The sequence below is a fragment of the Botryllus schlosseri genome, chromosome 7, assembly GCF_051294905.1.
Source record: "Botryllus schlosseri isolate E-star chromosome 7, Bs_hap1, whole genome shotgun sequence".
Classification (NCBI taxonomy): Eukaryota; Metazoa; Chordata; class Ascidiacea; order Stolidobranchia; family Styelidae; genus Botryllus; species Botryllus schlosseri.
Genome location: NC_137242.1, coordinates 4,043,272 through 4,064,055, shown reverse-complemented (window position 1 = coordinate 4,064,055; position 20,784 = coordinate 4,043,272). Strand labels below are relative to the sequence as shown.

The 20,784-nt window shown below is 39.0% G+C and overlaps 1 protein-coding gene across 4 annotated transcripts in view; it reads left to right on the top strand.

Moving 5' to 3' along the window:
• LOC145442605 (uncharacterized) overlaps positions 1 to 20,784 on the top strand; it is a 40,982-nt gene extending 20,198 nt beyond the window's left edge. For all 4 annotated transcript variants that reach the window (XM_080320563.1, XM_080320564.1, XM_080320566.1 and 1 more), the window contains exons 7-20: positions 500 to 682; positions 2,513 to 2,682; positions 3,647 to 3,724; positions 4,144 to 4,228; positions 5,641 to 5,782; positions 6,543 to 6,687; positions 7,932 to 8,058; positions 9,387 to 9,573; positions 10,954 to 11,050; positions 12,672 to 12,835; positions 13,644 to 13,853; positions 15,901 to 16,012; positions 16,074 to 16,236; positions 18,445 to 20,784. In XM_080320563.1, coding sequence (XP_080176689.1) covers positions 500 to 682; positions 2,513 to 2,682; positions 3,647 to 3,724; positions 4,144 to 4,228; positions 5,641 to 5,782; positions 6,543 to 6,687; positions 7,932 to 8,058; positions 9,387 to 9,573; positions 10,954 to 11,050; positions 12,672 to 12,835; positions 13,644 to 13,853; positions 15,901 to 16,012; positions 16,074 to 16,236; positions 18,445 to 18,546 — 1,965 coding nt within the window. In that variant the 3' untranslated portion in view covers positions 18,547 to 20,784. The remainder of the gene's footprint in view (positions 1 to 499; positions 683 to 2,512; positions 2,683 to 3,646; positions 3,725 to 4,143; positions 4,229 to 5,640; positions 5,783 to 6,542; positions 6,688 to 7,931; positions 8,059 to 9,386; positions 9,574 to 10,953; positions 11,051 to 12,671; positions 12,836 to 13,643; positions 13,854 to 15,900; positions 16,013 to 16,073; positions 16,237 to 18,444) is intronic.

Genomic DNA, 20,784 nt, shown 5'->3' with positions numbered 1-20,784 from the left:
CTAAGCTTGCGCAACACTAGAAGAGATAGTAGATTTCAAATAGTTGTCATGATATGGTCAATCCTAGTATTACGAGCATAGTATATTTCCTTCATAACAGATACCTGGTGTTACCTAGGGACATTGCATTAAAAGGATCGGCGGTCTGCCACAATATTATGTTTCATAATGCTATAAATCTAACCAGGACCCATAGGCCGTCAGTAATGAAGTACTTCTATACATTTCACCCTTAAGATTTTAAAAATAGAAATGTAATTTTGGAATAAGTTTGCTTCACTTCACTATCAGTGAAGTTGTCATAAAAATGTGTGGAGTGGAATGGCCCCGGTATCATGATAGCCAAATACATTCTTGGAGATTGCACCTATTTTTAGTGTATTTAGTCATTTTGAGTCAATCAAAAAGAGTCATCTTGATCTTTGACCACCTCTGCCGATTCACCGATTCGTGAATAACGTATACATGCAAACATACTGCAATACCGGTATGTCTTCAGCTGGATTTCAGCAAAGGAATACTGCCGGTGCGAATGATGCTGAAACTCGATGTTCCGAACGAAAGTCAAACGTCGTTTCATCTACTCATGAAGGGAGGAAAGACTTATATTTTTCAAACCGAAAGCAGGGAAGAGAGAGTCATTTGGACGTCGACTTTGATGGCGGCTATCCTGACCTTTCAGGTATGATGAATTCAAATTTAGTTATACATAGAGAGAGTTATGCTATTTCATATTTGACACTGTCGCTAAAACGATGGTTTGAAGAGCACATCCAACTATGTATTTTGGAAAATTGTATGTCATGAACAGGTTCGTAACCAAGTCACAAGGCCCCGAGTCACAATTCAATTGTACTTTTATAGTTTTGACTCGAATCAAGTCGAGTCCGAGCCAAGTTCATTTTTTAATTCAATCTGGTTTAACTTTTACAACTCTGGGAGATATTGAATGCCTCACATTCACAATATGGTAATTTTCCTTGCTTTGCAAAGTTTCTTGCGCTATTTTACAAACACCAGTAGGCTACTGAGTCATTTTCTTTAAAATGGCAAATTACTTACTCAAGCTAATTTGTGTATTGAATCTACTTGTACTCGAGTCATTGTGCATAACTCTGACCGAGTCATATGACTCGATAAATTCTGTATGACTTATTCAAATTTCGTATATCAGAACCTATATAATTGTGGTGTATTGAAAATGACTCAATTTGACTCGAGACAAAACTATAAATGTCAAATTGACTTTCAACTCGGAATCTTGTGACTTGATTACAACCGTGATTATTCGAAACATCCCTTGTGTCGCTTTAACCGAATTTATTTTCGAAATACGCACCTAGACAGCTTCTGGGAATTTGAAACTCCGTAAGGCTAATTCCATTATAAGTTAGCAAGGGCTGTAATGCATACCCTCAGAATTGTACAATATTTACAAATGTTGTTCTTTTATAAATTCTAAGTGGATTACAAAAGACAAAATTGAAAAATTTCCAACAGTTTAAAAAATAATGTGATTCAAAATTCTCTTGTCACTAGGTAGCGGCACATTCAAAAATCTTTAAAATCGATATTTTTTGCTTAAATTGATGGTGGAGAACCAAATAAAATGTCTAATTATACAATTATGGGGCCAAGGAATTGGAAAAAAATCAACTTTTTAGCTCTAAACTCAATAAAAAAAATTACAGATGAAAAAAAATTAGGGGGGGCGGACTTGAAAACCCATGTGGTGTTCAGTTCCCACAAAAAAAAATTCTTGCAAAATGTACTTTGAAGCAGTGTGATTGATATAAAATTGGATTTTCGAAGTGCAATCTATTCCTTCATAAAATATCAAAAAATATGGTCTTTCAGGTGATTCATGGCTTAAAATAGTATTTACGGTGAACAGCTAGTCTCTGCTGCTCACCGTAAATACTATTTTAAGCAATCAACAATTGCAAAAAAATCTTTTTTTGAGATTTTATGAACGAATAGATTGCACATCGAAAATCCAATTTTATATCAACTATACTGCTTCAAAGTACATTTTGCAAGAATTTATTTCGTGGAAACTGAACACCACATGGATTTTCAAGTCCGCCCCCCCCCCCAATTTTTTTTCATCCGTAACTTTTTTTTAATTGAGTTTAGATCAAAAAAGTTGATTTTTCCCAATTCCTTGGCCCCCAAATTGTATAGTTAGACATTTTAATTGGTTCTCTACCATCAATTTAAGCACAAAATATCGATTTTAAAGATTTTTGCATGCGCCACCTAGTGATAAGAGAATTTAGAATCGAATTATCTTTTGAACCGTTGTAAATTTTTCAATTTTGTTTTTTGTAATCCACTTAGAATTCATAAAAGAACAACATTTGTAAATATTGGACAATTCTGACGGCATGCATTACAAATGTCAAAAAATTTGCTCAATTCTAATGGAATGAGTGTTAATCAGAATTCCAAGTCAACAAGCTTTAAGGATTTACTTTCTCCATCTATCGGTACTATTATCTTCTTATGACAGAAAGAAACAGCGACCCAACTCAACCCGGGAGGCGACATGTCATCGCCCTATAAACAAGGACATCTAAAAATGGACGGGATTAAACAAAAGGTTTTTGTCGCGTTGAAAAACGACAAAGTGGCTTATTACAAAACTGAAAACGATTTCATGTTCGCCCAGCCTATCACGAGGTGAGAAATCTGTACTGCTAATTTTCGACAGTATTTCATACACATAAGACCACATCTTTATATTGTTTATATATTTGCTAAAAGCTTTTCGACTGATTCTTATCAGTAGCGAACGTCGGAAATGCGTTGAAATTGGAAATGTAGGAAACGTGTGACGTAATAATAAGAAAAACAAAACAACTAGTACACAGGTGAGATACAGGGAAATATATAATATATATATATAAAAGTTCTATATATCCCTGGTGAGAGACGGTAGTTTTTGTTATAATTACGTCAGACATGATAATGCCTACCTTTCGAATTTGATATACTGCATTACTGACGTTCGCTACTGATGAGAGTCAGCCGTAAAGCTTTTAGTGAATAAATTAACGATATGAGATTATTGTTTCCAGACTTGTAAAAACTCTCAATCGTCTTTTTTAGGTAGTTCTAGTTTTTGAAAAGTGAGCAGTTCTAGTTCTAGTTACGCATTTAAAAAAGAAATAGTTGCCGAGCAACTATTAAACACATTGCAGTCCGGTGAGAATGGTGATACCAGTGTTCTGTGTTGTGACGGACTTGTAGCGATTGCTAGCTCAGAGTGATCACTACTACAATTGGCGTAGCCAGGGGTGGGTTTTGGGGGCTGAAAACCGTCTCATTTTATGCTCGAAACCCGTCTATTTGAAACACAGATTCTGTGTGCAATATTTCTAATTTGCAATGAAATAATTCGTACAAGCTGCTTCACAATTGAATCTAGGTAGTTGTGTATTAGTTAGTTAGTTGCGGATTCTAAAAGTGGTTTGTAGTTCTAGTTCCAGTTGTGAATTTCGAAAAGTGAGTACCGGTAGTTCTAGTTTTAGTTCTAGTTGCACATTTTGAAAATCCAGTTGTTTTCACAAGTTTGATTTTTGTGTATTTCTGAAGTTTTGTTCCCCGAATATTTGATTTTGATGACACGTTCGTGCTTCAACAGGGTTGTGATACGAACGGCTTCGATGAGAGATGTAGGACGGTGCAAATTTCAGCTTGTGTTCCCTTCGAAAGCCATCGGGTACGTTTACGCGTTACCAGCATGATATGAAAATGCGGCACTTGTGTTCTTGACATATTATGGTGGTTACTAGAGCCCGATTGATGTCGGATTTTTCAGTAGCATCTTCACCTATAACCATAATATATTCAACCAATATTCAAAAGATATGGCATCTAGCTTAAGGCGCATTTGCAAAACGTCTGAGCATTTACTTGACATTTATTGCCATATATAACATATAACATATATCATATAACATGTGTAGGCTAACATTTAAGATATTGTGTGGGTGGGACAACGCATCTCTCTTATGCATCTATCATCGTCGTGGGAAGTAAATTGAAATACCATAATTCAAGAGTTCGAACGTTATTATGCTTTTCAAGTGTTAATGCCACCGACAATCCTTTTTCTTATTGTGTCTTTCCTCTTTTCAGCTTTACCGCTGAACGAGACGACGAAAAAATGTCTTGGATGGCTGCTTTCCAACTGGCGATATCGGGACGGTTGTCTGGTCAGCAGGTGCGTTTGTCAAGCTTTTATTGGTTTGATTTGCGATAGTACGATGCAAGATATTTCTCTTGATTTTGCACTTCTGCGTCCGAATTTGCCTTCATTCCACAATGCCAATTGGGCAACGCCTAGTGTATCTCAAATAGGTTGTTACTGTATGTGCTGTAAGAGTATTCATGGTCAGACATGTGGAAACTACCGGATTTTCAAAATGCGCAACTAGAACTAGAACTAGCAACCTTTAAAAATTTGCAACTAATTACTATGGAGATTTTTTTGACTTAAAAACGGAAGATTTTTACCTAAAAATCAAAATTTTGTCATTTTTAGACCTTAACTAAACCTAATTTTGACAAAATTTTGCCCTCATGTATGTAAATTAGGTATTTTCACACATAATGTTAGAATTGTACATTGTACTACTTATCATCATTTCTGGTTGGAACTGTCTGTCCTTACAAAGTAGTTTGGTCTGAAAAAACTTTTTTGACTTTGAAACTGACGAATTTGTACATGAAGAAACTTTATTTTAACGAAATCTGGACCAATGAAGAATTCCAGTAGTTACATCCCGCATTACGGTAGAAATAATCAAAATTTTTTGTAGTACAACAAAAGATGCTTTCCTACATTCTTGAGTAGAAAGTGTCTATCCTTACTAAATAGCTTGCCAAGAATGGAGAAAGAACGTTCAACTGCAGCAGTTGTTGGCTGGCAACACGGAAGTTGTGTGTAAACTTCTGGTGACAAACCGTGTTGCTTCATTCTGACAATGTTCTCTATGTCACAATTTTTCATCATGAGCTTCTTGATACCAATGCCCATGCAGCCTTGCTACAGTTAGGATATTGTGGTACATTGAGCATAACACCATGTCACCTATTTGTTTCATTTGACCGTGTATGATTCATAAGAAGCAGACAATGAGCTGTCTACAGTGGTAGACTTACAAAATAGGCTACCAGCTGTAAAATGTCAAATGATAAGTTCACCGAGGGTGCAAAAACATACGATACAATCGAAATGCAGGTCGCTAAAAAATGTTTCTGACAGTTTAAACAATTTTGGCAATTTTTTGACTCAACTCTATAATTTTGACAAAATTTTGAATTTTTTTGACTTATAAAAAAATCACCCGACTAATTGCTGAATTGCAAACGAGCTGAGGAATATTGCAGATATCATTGGCATTTCAAAAGGACATATTTTCGATATGAAATGGGATGGGTTATGACCACCAAAACCCACTCCTGGCTACGCCACTCTTAGTAGTGATGATTCTGAGCTAGCAATGGCTGCTGTAATGGTAGTTAGTATTTCGTTGATACTTCTACCCTTCCATGTCTTGGATATTGCTACTTCGACATGTAATAGTAATTTACACAATTACTTCAAGGGGGTCATTTTTGAAATTTCAACAGGGTGGTGCTCCGAGCGTTCGCAGGAAACCTCCGACAAGTCTACGGGATCATCTATTCAAATTCGGGGGCGACTTCAAGGTCGCGAACGATAACAAGAAACGGAATAAGTTGCAGATGTTCAAATCGGCACTTCAAACTGGAGGTATTTTGGCTGCATTATATCAATATCCCCAATTCACGAAAGCCTTAAAACACACAATGGACAAAGTCAACAGTGACAAAATAGATGTGTTTCATTGCGGGAGATAATAATATACAATGTCTGAAAAACAAAGGGGCACTTACTCCAATGGCGTCAAATCCGTCGGTCTTTGCCAAATGATCACCCAGACAACAAGAATAACCAGTAAATCAAGGACTTTAGTCGATCATTTATCACGAGCCTGCACAACATGGAATTCACTCAGGACTGTAACCAAGTCGCACGGTTCCGAGTCACAGGTGAATTTGGCTTCTATAGTTTTGACTCAAGCCAATTCGAATTATTTTCAATTCACCACCGAGTCAAGTTTGAGTCATAGTGTTAACAGTTGAGTCCAAGTTTACCGTTCAGTGTCGAGATCATGTCAGCTTCAACTCACTTCTGTGAAACTATTGAGTGATATCATAGGCGTCGGATTCGTAATATACTCATCTGTCTCGCTCTAAACATGTTTATTCAAACAGATAAAGGACTGTTTCTAGGCCTATTTTTCAATTATCAGTCCGGATATACAAGACTTGGATAAGTCATATAGAATGTGTTGAGTCATGCGTAGAGACTCGAGTACAAGTTGAGTCAATACACAAATTGACTCGAGCCGAGTCATTTTCCATTTTTGAAAAAATGCCTCGAGTCAACAAAAAATTGCTACTCCAGTTATAACAACCCAGATAATATTCCGAGTCTTTGCGTTTGACAGACTTCCAAAGGCGGCTGTGCACCCTGGAGTGTTCGGTGCTGAGTTACTGCGACGCGGAGAAACCGCACGCCGTTAAAGATTCGTTTTCTTGTTCGGAACTTGTCAGCGTCACCGTGCACACGCCCGATATCGCTTCAAAGGCTGGGTACGACGCTCTCTGTTTCGTTGCTTTGAATTCGCCTTTACAAAATCCTGTGAGCTCCAAGCTTCAACCTGTCAGAAGCACATGTGTTTTAACTTGTACTTAAGTAGTCGGTACTCAAGTAGGAGTAGAGTTAACGTTGTCAATTTTTACTCAAGTAGAAGTAGGAGTAACTGTTTCCGGAAGTAGAGGATGAAGCTACGCGAAGTACTAAACTAGGGTTACCATATCCGAAGAAGGGGACACTTTTCATATATTCAAAAGCTATAATATATGAAACCGGAGGAGAAAACGGGTGATTTGTTGGCAAAAAATGGTAATTTTTATGATCTCGCCCCCAAACTACCTGTCGGGCTGTATTTTTCGTTTCTTTTTTAGCTAACCCTGCCGTTCAGTTGATTTTTCGTAGAAAAAGAGGACAAATTCCCCCCAAAATAAATTTGGGCGTCCTCCGAGGACACCAGGGTTGTAACCAAGTCACAAGTCAATCTCACTTTTATAGTTTTGACTCGAGTCAAGTAGTCGAGTCATTTTTAATTGACCACCGAGTCAAGTCCAAGTCAGCGAGCAGAGGACTGAGTCCGAGTCACGGTATTACGACTCTAGTCCAAGTCATTCCGTTGACTGCTCAGTTTCGAGTGAAAGTCTTGTGAAAACGACTTTTTATAGCTCTGTTTGGCTATATCGAATGGTTCACATTTAAAATATAGTTTTCCTCACTTTTACCAGTTTCTGGTCGCATTTTCAAGTACCAGTACCAATAGGCGAGATACCAACAGCGTGGTTACTTTACTATTCTTCGAAATTACTATGAAATGTCGGTCTCGGCCGTCTGAGTCCAAGTCGAGTCAATACACAGCTTGACTCGAGTCAAATCGATTCGTTTCCGTATTGTGAGAAAATGACTCGAGTCAAGTCGAGTCATCAGAAAATCGCGACTCGAGATGAGTCACTACTCGAGTCATCACAACCCTGCTACTGAGCATCTTCGGAGGATAGTGCTGAAGATTTCAACATTACCTGACGTAGACCCGTAAAATTAGTAATAGTGTAATCGACAACACAGCCGCCTAAAAGCTACAGTTCAGGATATCGCACTGGTCGAAAGCATTTTGGTGTTAACCCTAAATCATATTCAGAAATGAAATTTGTGTTGAATGATTCCAAACTTTTTGAGTGGTCGCTCATTTTATTGTCCTTTGAAGTAAGATCTCATTTTTTGTTCCTACCATATCGTATATCTCCAGGTTCAATCACTGTTTCGAGCTGTCCCGAAAATCGGGCCGTACGTACCTGTTCTGCGCGGAAAAACCGGAAACCAGGTTGCAGTGGACGTCCGGCATTGCACAGGAGATAACTCCTGATAATGTGCAGGTAATGAGTTCCATTATTTATTATGTACTCCAGATGGTTTGTGTACCGTACATATACCGTATGTCAACATTTGGTCAATGCTTCCTTTGCTGTGATTGATGTGTCCAATTCACCATTAGGGCTTAGTACAATATTTGATCTACTCGAAGCCAGGGTTGTAACCAAGTCACAAGGTTCCGAGTCACGAGTCAATCTCACTTTTATAGTCACGAGTCAAGTCGAGTCAAACCCGAGTCCAAGTCTGCGAGCAGAGGGTCGAGTCTGAGTCATAGTGTTATGACTCGAGTCCGAGTCCAAGTCATTGTGTTGAGTCCTCAGTTTCGACTTCATGTCCCACTTTTTACAACTCACCTTGGTGATATCGATTCTTCTTCGTTGTTTTAAGAGGATCTGTCCGCTTTTGTCAAGAAATTGAAAGTGTCCTCGGAGGACGACCCAAATCTCCTCTTTTTTCAGAATTTTTTCTATTTTGCTAGAAAAAGTGTTAAAATGCGAACAAAAATTGGACTCCGACGCGCCGAACGCCATGACTGTAAAATAAACGAAAAAGACGCCCCGACGGGTATTTCGGGAACAATATCGGGAAAGTGACCTGCTTTTTAGTCAACTCATGTATTATAGGAAGAAACAACCTTCTTTTAAATCAACCCAATACTATTACTCGAAAAAATTTCCAGATCTCCCGTGTTCCCCTCCGGTATTATAGCTTTCAAAATTTTTGAAAAGAGTTCACTTTTTAGGATGTCAAAATATGGTAACCCCGGGCTAGCTTAAATCTGCCTACATTCTAGAGGTCTTCAAAAATGACTTTTTTTTTCTCAAATCGTACTGGCTACTTGATAAAATTGTTAGGTTACCTAATTCAAGCCTACACACCAAATTTGGTTCAATTCCAACCAGTAGCCGCATTGCTACAGAAGAAAGTTTCAATTTATTATACAAAAATAAATAACAAAAAATTTGAAAATTTTCTGTCCACCCCATGAAAGTGTTAGGTTGTATATAGAAACGATGTTCACCAAATTTGGTTCAATTCCAACCAGTGAAAGCGGAGTTATCGCCGTCGAAAAATTTGGATTTGAATTAAGTAGTATTTACGGTGGGCACCACTATAACAAATAATTAAAGAATTGGTCACCGTAAATACTATTTTATTGATAATCCAAATTTTTCGACAGCAATAACTCCGCTTCCACTGGTTGGAATTGAACCAAATTTGGTGTGTTGGCTTAAATTAGATAACCTAACAATTTTATCAAGTAGCCAGTACAATTTGAGGAAAAAGTCATTTTTGAAGACCCCTACCTAAAATTTCATTTTTTCTTCAGAGCCTACTGCCCGCGAATGAGGATTTCGATAAAGCGGGACCCGTCAAACTAAAAGTGGAACCGCTGTCCGTGCTGGACTCGGTGTGGAAGAACATGTGGTGTTATTTGCGTGGTAAAAATTTGCACATTTACGACGAGTCGGCGCCGCAAATGGAAACGCTGGACCTGCGAAAGCTAACGGAAATAAGTAATTGGAAATAAATATAGTTTCGTTTGATTGAGGCTGAACATTTTCTTGCTCTACATTGAAACCAGAGGTGGTCAGCAGGGTTGTTCAAAATAACTTTCACGTATTCCAGGGTTTCACTGATTAATTTGTTAGGTTGCCTTAAATAGCGGTGCTCACCAAATTTGCTTCGAATGTAACTGGTAGATGTGAACACTAGGGGTCTTCAAAAAGGACTTTTTTTCTCAAATTGTACTGGCTACTTGATAAAATTGTTAGGTTACCTAATTCAAGCCTACACACCAAATTTGATTCAATTCCAACCAGTAACCGCATTGCTACAGGAGAACAAAGGTTCTATTTATTATATAAAAATAAATTAACAAAAATTTGGATTATCAATAAAATAGTATTTACAGTGACCAATTCTTCAATTATTTATTATAGTGGTGCCCACCATAAATAATATTTTATTCAAATCCAAATTTTTCGACGGCAATAACTCCGCTTCCACTGGTTGGAATTAAACCAAATTTGGTGGACATCGTTTCTATAGAAAACCCAACACTTTCAACGGGTGAACAGAAAATTTTAAAATGTTTGTTAATTTATTTTTATATAATAAATAGAAACTTTCTTCTCCTGTAGCAATGCGGCTACTGGCTGGAATTGAACCAAATTTGGTGTGTAGGCTGAAATTAGAGGTAATCTAACAATTTTATCAAGTAGCCAGTACAATTTGAGAAAAAAAGTCATTTTTGAAGACCCCTAGTGAACACACAGGAGTTTGAAAATTTTGAATTTACTGAATAAATTTTTTTTTTCAAATTTGGCTGTCAACCCAAAAAAATTGTAGGTTGCCTAAAAGAATGATGATTACCAATTTTTTCTAAGTTCAAACCGGTAGAAGTGAAGTTATTGTGGTTGAAAATTTTGGATTCGCAAAAAATGGCCTTGGACGGTTGGAAATTCGTGAATTATTCATGAAAAACTTTTTAGACAACTCAACAATTTCATGGGATTGGTTATGACTGTTGATGAGAGAATTCAAAAATATGAAATTCGGAATATATATAGAGCAATAAATGTGAATTGGAGGTAAATCGAGAGGAGCGCGGAAAAAATTCAGTCGACCACAACTTCGCGCCCCCCAGTTTGAGAACCACTGCTCTAGACCAATTTTAGTCTTTGAAACTACTTGGGTTCTTTTCGTACTTTTACATTTTCCGTTTCCAGACGAAGTAATTTTGACATGACTCGTTAATCCCAACTATTTGTTGTCATTGAGTAGAAGTTTGTGCGTTTCTTATACTACCAATTGAGTACCAATTCTGACTGTTGCCTCTGATTAAAACAAATAAGGTGTGAGAGATTCACTGCAAAGCAATATATTTCGTTTAGCTGTGACCTCGTCTCAAGATCCGGCACCGTTTGACTACAGCAGCCTGGCGCCGACCAGAGAAGCGATTCAGTCGATCATACTTTCGTTTGGTGACAAGTAAGCAGTTATATTCTTGCTGTTGGAATATCATTTCTAAGATAGTGATATTTTTGCGCTCCCGGTGCTCCATGTCTGTACTGTAGGCTACCTCAGCCAGACTGGGACAACTAGATAGTTCTAGATAATTCTAGTGGTCTCATTAGACTAATTAAAGCGAAATGCCAGTAATCTAATTCTAATCTAATTTGTGAAACGTTATAATTTTGTCAAAATTGTAGCGTTAGGTCAAAAAGTTGTCAAAATTGTTTTCAAAATCAAAATTTGTTTGAAACCTGCTTTTCGTTTGTATCGTAGATGTTTGCACTATCGGTGAACCTATCATTTGACATTTTACAGCTCGTAGCCTACTTTATAGGCCTACCGTTGTAAACGTCCCATTGTCTGCTCATTGTGAATCATAGACGGTCAAATGAAACAAATAGGTTGACATGGTGTTATGCTAAACGTACCGCAATATCCTAGCCGAAGTAAGACTGCGTGGGAATTGGTTCTTATATTAAGAAGCGCATGATGAAAAATTGTGATGTAGACAACATTGTCAGAATGAAGCAACACGGTTTGTCACCAGCAGTGTACGCACAACTTGAGTGTTGCCAGCCAAAAACGGCTGCTCTTGAACGTTCTTCCTCCATTATTGGCATGCTAGGCTACTTAGTAAGGACGGACACTTTCTACCCGAGAATGTAGGAAAGTATCTTTCGCTGTACTACAACAAAGTTTAATTATTTCTACCGTGATACGTGATGTAAATACTGGATTTCTTCATAGGTCTGGACTTCGTTAAAATAAAGTTTTTTCATGTAAAAATTTTTCATTTTTCAAGTCAAAAAAGTTTTTTCAAGCCAAACTACTTCGTGAGAACAGACAGTTCCGACCATAAATGAAGATAAGTAGTATAATTCTCACGGTATGTGTGAAGACACCTAATTTACATACATGATGTCAAAATTTGGTCGAAATTATGTTTTTAAGGTAAAAAAATGTCAAAATTTTGATTTTTTAGGTTAAAATCTTTAGTTTTTCAGGTAAAAAAATCGCCCTACTAATTACTAATCTACTTTCTGGTTTTCCCGAACATGCTACAGGAGCAGTGTATAGTGCCAAACGAGCCAAGCTTCATGTACTACTGTACCTTCTCATGCTTATGACAATGAACCATGATTTGATATCAAACTGAAGTGTACTGAACTTGCGTCGCTTTCCAAAGTGGCTATGTTTTAGGCTACGACACACTTTTAATGTTGAAAAGTAAAAAGTAGTTTCGGGTCGAGTCCTCATCACTTTCATCAGTGAAACTGTCATCGAAACCGCATGAAATAGCCCCTCTATCACTGTTGTGAATGCATATATTTGTATACCAGTCAGATGCATCCTGCAATTTCAAATGTAGTCTGCCATGCCTATAGTTTGCAACTCTTTGCCAAAATTCCGCCTTTTATTCTACTTTATTGAGGACTTTTCAAACCTTTCATCTACTAGTTCTACTGATAATTAAGCAGAAATTTATTGCATTGCTTCTTCTTCCATTTGAGTAGATGATTGCTGTGTGACGTTTATCATAGCAGCTGAAGCGTTTAGGTGTGAGATACTGTGATGTAATTTATTATCTCTCTTCTAGGTTTTATTTCATCCAGTCCGAGACAAAAGCCGACACCGACTCGTGGCTGGCAGCTTTCAAACGTGCGGACAGCGGGTCTGGACCCACGTTAGAAGATATGCAATTGACCAGTGACGGAGTTCCCATCGTCGTGCAGAAATGCTTGTCATACGTGGAGCGACACGGTATGATTATCGCATGGCAAAATCGAGCATATGACTTATTGGATACCGAGTCAAATATTAGGCTTCGAGTTCAAGTTACACTCACTCTTATGTCATACATAGTAAGAGTGAATGTGTATTTCAAACATTAACCTTTCACGTCACTTGGAAAAATAAGTGTTTTCTTATTTATAACCATAGCTCTGGTATACCTCAACGGTTTTTAAACTTTTCTGAAACATTCTGTCCGGTGTACTGCACAGATTTTGGCACTTATTCTTGAAGTGGAAGAAGATACAAGCAAGGTGGCTGGCTGACTGGCTAGAATGGTTATATATACGGGAAATCCTGTCCTGGGAGTGTGACATCTTCATGAATCCACAGATATTACCCAAGACGTTCGAATATATTTCAGACGTTAATGCGCATTAGGTTTAGCGATGAATCTCTTCGAGGCTCACGTGTAATGCATTTTTATACAGGAGGTAAATTACAAAAGGGTGTAATAATCTATGGTATGTTGCGGTGTAAACGCGTGGTTTAGACATTCACGGGAGTGCTGCAGTACTCTGTGCAAATGTTTTGAAGTTTTGCGGCCATGTAAAAATCAAAAAGTGCTATACGAAAAATGAAAAAATCACGCCGATAAAAGGAAAAGCAGGCGTTCGATGGGATTTATGCGTTTGTTTTGCTGCAATATGCGAAATTTGGCTAACATCTTGAAATCCATATATTTTTTCATTTCCAATTCCAAATCCACCGATGAAGTACCGTTACTTCCTTGAAGTACTCAAATACGTGTTAATGAAGCTTATTGTTTATGCTTCAGGTATGGACACTAGAGGAATATACCGATTAAGCGGTACGCACAGCAAGACTTCGAATCTGCTGTCCAGTTTTCAAAACAACGCCCGCGAAACGTCTATGATGGATAACTTGAACGTGCACGACGTATCGAATGCGTTCAAGCGATGGTGCAAGTCTCTCAGCGGCTCGATATTGACGAGTCACTTGTATACGCGGTGGATTGATGTTGCAGGTAAAAAAAATTGAGAGCAACATAAATTATATAAAATATTTAACGTAGTGTAGGACGGTGGTTCTCGACCTTTTTGACCTCGCGGACTGATAAAACTTCAAAACAAATGTTGCAGGCCGCTCAAACTGCAATAATCAAAATTAGCCCTAAATCTAATCACGACAAACGTATGCAACTCAAATGTAATATTGGAAACTTCCTTCATTGCTGTCTTTTTTTATCTTAGATCAGGGGTCGCCAACTCAAAACGGGTCGCGGGCCACTTTTCAAATTTCGTAGCGGCCGCGGGCCGCATAAATTCAGTATCGATATAAAGTGGGCAACCACGTTTTAAAACTCTACGTCAGTACAACGCTGTTGTACCTAACATAGGCAATGGGTATAGTGACCACAAAAAAGTAATATTTTATTAAGGGAATAAAAATACAACAAAGTATCACTGTCATCAATTTCATTTTATTTTAAACTGCGAGCTGTGCACGATACCTAGAAACGCTTTTTGGGACTAGCGAGATACGTAGCCTAACTAGCTGAAAGACCGTCCCCACTTGAAGCTTAATCTTGTGGGTAAGCCACAAGCCAGTGGTTCTCAAACCTTTTTTATACCCCCCTATATGATACTGAAAAATTTCGCGCCCCCTTATCTTCATATCACAAAATGCATCCATAATGCTGGGTATTCGAACGGATAGTTTGATGGTATGGAAGGTTATGAATGTTGATGAGAGAATTCTATAATAAGAATTCCGGATTATACACAGAGCACTAGCTATAACTATGAATTCGAGGAAAATCGCGCCGAGCGCGAAAAAAATTTAGTTGAACGCAGCTCCACGGCCCCTTCAGATGCTTTCACGCCCCCATATGGGGGACGTACCCTCAGTTTAGAACCACTGCCCTAAGCAGTTTTCTAGGCGTCTCGGTATTGGAAGTGTTTGGGCTATTGCACGTCAATTTCAGAATTTCAAAATGTTTTCTTAGCTTTCTTCCGAAATCTCGAATCATGTCGCGGGCCGCAAAATATGAACTGCCGGGCCGCAAAATATGACCTGGCGGGCCGCGTGTTGGTGACCCCTGTCTTAGATGATCATACGTGGTTCCATCGAAGTTTCTGCAAGGCGAAGCTCGCGAAGTCCTGCTAGAGACCACAAATTTGTTCGGTCTCCTATGAAAGAAACGCGACTTTGCTGTTTGCTATATAGCTTCTATATACAATTGAATAGTATATTCATATTGAAATGAACCCGAATATTTTCGGCTGACACTCGTCAGGGGTAATCGTCAGCAACTAGTAGAGAATTGGAAAGAACATTGTATATCAACAATCGTTTCACCTAAAAATAGTACATTGAACGCTCTCTCATTCGAAATTTCATGCTGGTGACATCATATTTTGTGATATGATTGTTGATATACAATGTCCTTTCCAATTCTCTACAAGTTGCTGACGATTACCCCTGACGAGTGTCAGCCGAAAATATTCAGGTTCATTTCAATATGAATATACTATTCAACTGTATATTGAAGTTCTGTACCTCCAAGAAGCTCTTCATATATAGCTTCTGTTATACGCCAAGTGTTGCTCAATTGCACTGTCAGAATTTAACGAAGTTTGTTTAAAATTCTCCGTAGCTTTCGCGTATAACTTCTCCAAAACGAGTTGCAGGATACTTTCGAACTGTTTCGTTTAACGCTTGCACCGTTGTGCCGCACGCCCTAGTTAGCCCGTGAACTCTCTATCACGATATCATGCAGAAAATACGTCCTAAACTTGTATATAAATTTAAAATCCCATGTTTTATTTCTGTAATGGACAATCGTCCAATCATTTTGATGGTGGGATATAAAATTTTGATACATTTGGCGTGGCATCTAACTTGCCACGGACCGGCACTGGTCCGCGGACAGCGGTTGAGAAACACGGGTGTAGGAGATACTATCCATCAAGAGTACATATTGTTCATACCTAGATATGTATCATGATATTATATTAAAATATTATGCATACATTCGTATATAATATTTGCGATCTGGATTTCATTTTCAGGCTCGAATCATCCAGGTGAAGATCACAAACTCGAGAGGTACCGACAGTTGGTGAAAGCGCTCCCGCAGAGACACAAGCTGACATTGAAAGCAATTCTTGAGCATTTAGTTCGGTAACTTGGAACCCGTGTTTCAAGTCGACGGACGCGTTTCCAATTTGTGTCATTTTTGCAGGGTTTCCATGTTTGAGAAGGAAAACGACATGACGCTGCACAATCTGGCGATTGTATTCGGCCCCACGCTGATGGGGGTCGACGACAAGGACTGCGTGGGTGACACTGCGAAACAAATCGGATGCATCGAAGATCTGTTGGTGAATTTTGACAGTCTTTTCCAGGTGAGGAGTACAATCATAGCCACTTGAGTATGTAATGAAAGTGGCCAAAAAAATAGCCCCTTCTTCGATATACACCCCAGATCGGAGCAGTGCTCCCCATGACACCAGCAAATGTCTCCCATGAACACGTTTAAATTTTATAAGCGTCAAAATAAATTGTTTTCTGCCTTTGTAGAAAGGGATGTTAGGGTTTGGGGAATGGAGATATTAGGGTTGGATGTGGGTTAGGGTCAAAGTTGGAGTTAGAGTATCCCAAGGTTACCGTTAGGGGAGGGGGATATTAGACTTGGAGGAGAGGGGAATATTAGGGTAGGGCAAGGGAGATATTAGGGTTGGAGGTTGGTTAGGGTCAAAGTTGAGGTTAGGGTATCGCAGAATTAGGGTTGGAGGAGACGGGGATATTAGGGTTGGGGAAGGGAGGATATTAGGATTGGAGGATAGGGGAATATTAGAGTTGGCGGTGGGTTAGGGTATCCCAAGATTAGGTTTTGGGGTGAGGGACACGATATCCAACCCCAATATATACCTAACCCTAATATCCCACCCTCTCCCGACCATAATATCCCCCCAGCCTAACCTAATCTTGAGATACCCTAACCTCAACTTTGACCCTAACCCATATCCAACCCTAATATCCCCCCTCCCCCAACCCTAATATCCCCATCTCCTCCAACCCTAATATTCCCCTCCCCCAAACGTAATCTTGGGTAACCTTAAACCCCAACTTTGACCCGAACCCACATCCAACCCTAATATCGGTCTCTCCAAAGGCAAAAAAAATAATATATTTTGACGTTTATAAAGTTGTATCGTGTTCATGGGAAACACTTGCTGGTGTCATGTGAAACACTGTTTCGATCTGATGCGGATATCGAAGAAGCGCCAAAAAATATGCCTTAAGTACCACTGATCGATGTTTGTACTTGAGCAGAAATGTATGTTGTTATTTCCACTTGAATTTCAGTGCTAACGACGACTGCTTTGACCCAGTGTTGGGAACAAGTCGCTACCGCGAGGCACAAGTCATTGTGACTCGATTCAAGTCAAGTTGACTTTTCGAAGTGCGAGGCATGATTCCGAGTTTTCGCATCTCTCTAGTTACTTGAAATACATATTGAGTCGCCATTTCCTCTGAGTCGAGGACCAAGCTAGGCTGGATTCAACACTTTAAATCGCTCGCGGGCCACACCGAAATTCCTCAATCCCAAAATACCTCAAATTACACGGTTATGCTTCTCATTTGAATACTTCATTAACCAGCCTATACAGACAATAGTATATTACAGTATATTATGAATCATAGGGATTCTATTCTAGCTGCACCTTTATTCGCGAACAGTGGAACTGGCAATAATACAATGATTAGGCGGCTGAATACAGTTATAAACCGATGAAACAGCTGCTCTAACAATGATATAAGTTGGCATATTTATATGCCCCCTTTGTTTTAGTGGTATACTGGCATCAAACCTGCGTATGCGTTGTGAGGAATGCAAACGATTTAACTGCGTAAACGCGGACGTTGGAATTTGCGTTATATTATCATACTTCTATTATATTTTCCCCGAAACCCTCATGTAACGGTGTCGCATTGGCATTTTTACATCTGTTAATAACTAGTTTTTAGTCCGTTTTTCTATAAAACACTCAAATGAATGGGCTAGATACTTTCTTGCCTGCTCGGAATTGGGTGTCAATGTCAGCGACCTGCTCCTAACGTTGACTGTAGAAGCCACAACACCGCAGTCGGATGGCTATAATGTTGGGTGTGAACACCCTTGACACGTGATCTCATGAGGGACTAATGGAAGTATTTCTTACTAAAAATCGCAACATTTGTTAGAAATGTGCTTAATAATACACGCATTTTTCAGTCTACTCAAAATTGCCTCGCGGGCCGGATAAAATCATCTCATTTCTTGCATCACCGCATTACGAACCACTCGATCGTATACAAAATGCGTCGATTTAGTCGACAGCAATTACTCGATGACTTGAAATTGACTCGTGAATTTTACACCGAGTCACGAGTCAATTTAAATTTCTGAAACGCCGAGTCATCTCGAGTAATTTTTGCAAAGTGACTCGAGTCGAGTCAAGTCATTGCTTCAATCATCCAAACACTGCTGTAATGCAACACGTATAACCCATACTTGTATGTATGTGATACAACAAACTCTGAATTACATGCATCTATATTTCATTCAGGGAGCGGATAGCGAACATTCCTGGTCCGATAAATCGTCACATAGCGACCCGGAGGAGGAAGATGTCTACCAAAATATTGAGGACGTTTACGACTATCCTTGAACGCCACCTACCCTGGTCCAATCGGAGCACCACCTGCTCCCATCGCATTGCAGTCAACAAAGGCTTTGTTTGACAAAGCGCATTCTGTATAACAATGTAATGCTGTAAGCATTAATTGCGACTAGAGCCCGAGCGAATCATCTCGATGATAATGCACACTCTGAAAGAATTATCTGCATCGACCATTAGAGGTAAAAAATATTGGCATTCGGGAGGCAGAGAATTATCATATGGGAATACTGGACTTAAATATTGATGTATATCTTATGACTTACAGATGTCCAGATGCAGCCTTTCTAGTTTATTTCATCACCAATTGTCCTAGCATAGCAATGACGGTAAAGCTGTTTAAATCATTGCTGCGAAGTTTTGGAAATGTGCATTAAGCTAGACGCCCAATCTTTTGAATACCGGCTGCATATATCTGCGAAGGTGCTAGTTATCGGTGGAATCGGTATCGGTATATTGAAAATCTGATATTGCTCGGGCTCTAGTTGTAACTGCCAATACTTGCCTGCGTTGTCAGTCTGTGGCAAATTTCGTCTCAAATCGATTTGCTGTTGTTAGTTCCATTCCTTGAGTCAACTGCCTATAGCCCCCGTCTCTATTGGGCGGGGCAAAACCGAGTATACCTGAGTATTTGGCTTGTTTTGGAGTGTCGTGTGAGCGTGGATGATGTGGAAAGTTCATACATTTACCTTTTACGCGACCACAAAGAAAACGAAGCCAGGTGAAATCCATGTAAATATAATATGGTGTTTTTGGACCGTAAATATTTCGTTGCACTTGCATTCCGTTTGGTAAGTCCAAGCTTGTGCCTTTTATGTCACCGCAAATAAAGTAATGCCAGTGTGACACCACGTAAAGTTAATTCGGTATTTTTTCACTACCTATTTCATTACACTTTGCGGTAATGCTATGTAAAAACGTCCCTCAATACTCAAATCATTACGATTGATACGCGATTGTGCCTACGATCCTGTTTTAGCCTTCATAACTTACTGGTCTGTTTTTTCATTCCTTATTTATATGCTTCGGTTATTATTCACAATCTGTATTTCTATGTTCCCAGCACAGCACGTACTTTTAGCCCTGCGTGTTGCGTTAATCGCATTTCGGTCATCACAATCACTGTTCTATCCGGCTATCTAGTATGCATCTTGTGAGCTTTTTCAAATAAATCAGCCGCATTGCAACTTAACACTATGCTCGACCTTTTGCTCTTCAAATTCTTTCCAATGTATATGTAACTTAAGCTGCTGCTACATGCGTGAATATACCTGAACGGGTCTGTCGATAAACTAGCAGAGATGGTCTATCTATAACGAAGCACTTCTACTTTTTTTGCTCAAGTGGTTCTGTTTTAGGCTACTTCCTCTTATGCTCAACAGTTTTTAGGCAAAATGACTTGCATTTTACACATTTCATTTTAAAAGGTAGAAATAGTTTAGGGTACGTTATCATCACTTCTCCGAGTGAAACTGTCGTATGAGCTCCCATTTCACGGTAGCGGAATGTATCTTCGAAAATTGTATCCATTTGCAGTGCCATTAGTGATTTTGTGTTAAGACACACAAATGGACCACCTCGGATCAACTGGTAAAGGTATGTGACCCTCGAGCAAATCTACTGTTCGAGTACCATTCAAACCTACGTTTTCTACTTCAACTTGACGTAGTTTTGACGTGTCTTGCAAATCGCTAGTTCTACTTGTAATCGAGTTGAAATTTAATTCGTTACTTCTACTTGAGTATCAGTGTCGACTTCTTTGACCGCCTCTGTAAACAAGTATCAGGTCCTAAAGGATTTGAGCTTTTTCGTGATCTTCAATTCCACATGCAAACAGTGTTCGAACGTAGATAAGTTATCTTTGTTTTACTGTTAATCATCTCGTTTCACGTTCTTATTGCAAGCCACGTTTTGTATGTGTTCTTCATCTACTATAATCATGCCTGTAGCGCGTATCGTTCTATATTACGTACGCGAGGCTGATGCAGACAGTTTTTACGCGCACATTTGCCGCAAGGGTGCAGCTAGTATAGGGGCAAAAAAGTATCTCGGTAATGGTGAAGTCGATGTCTTTGCGGTGTTAGGATATGACTGTGATGTCGTTGAAAGATGATTTGCCCCTAACACTATTTGAGACTATCTGCATCCATGCTATAAGTGCCTGATTTTCATGTCCGTACTTCTTGTTTTATATTGTGATATTATGGAATGAAAATTGCTTGACCGAAA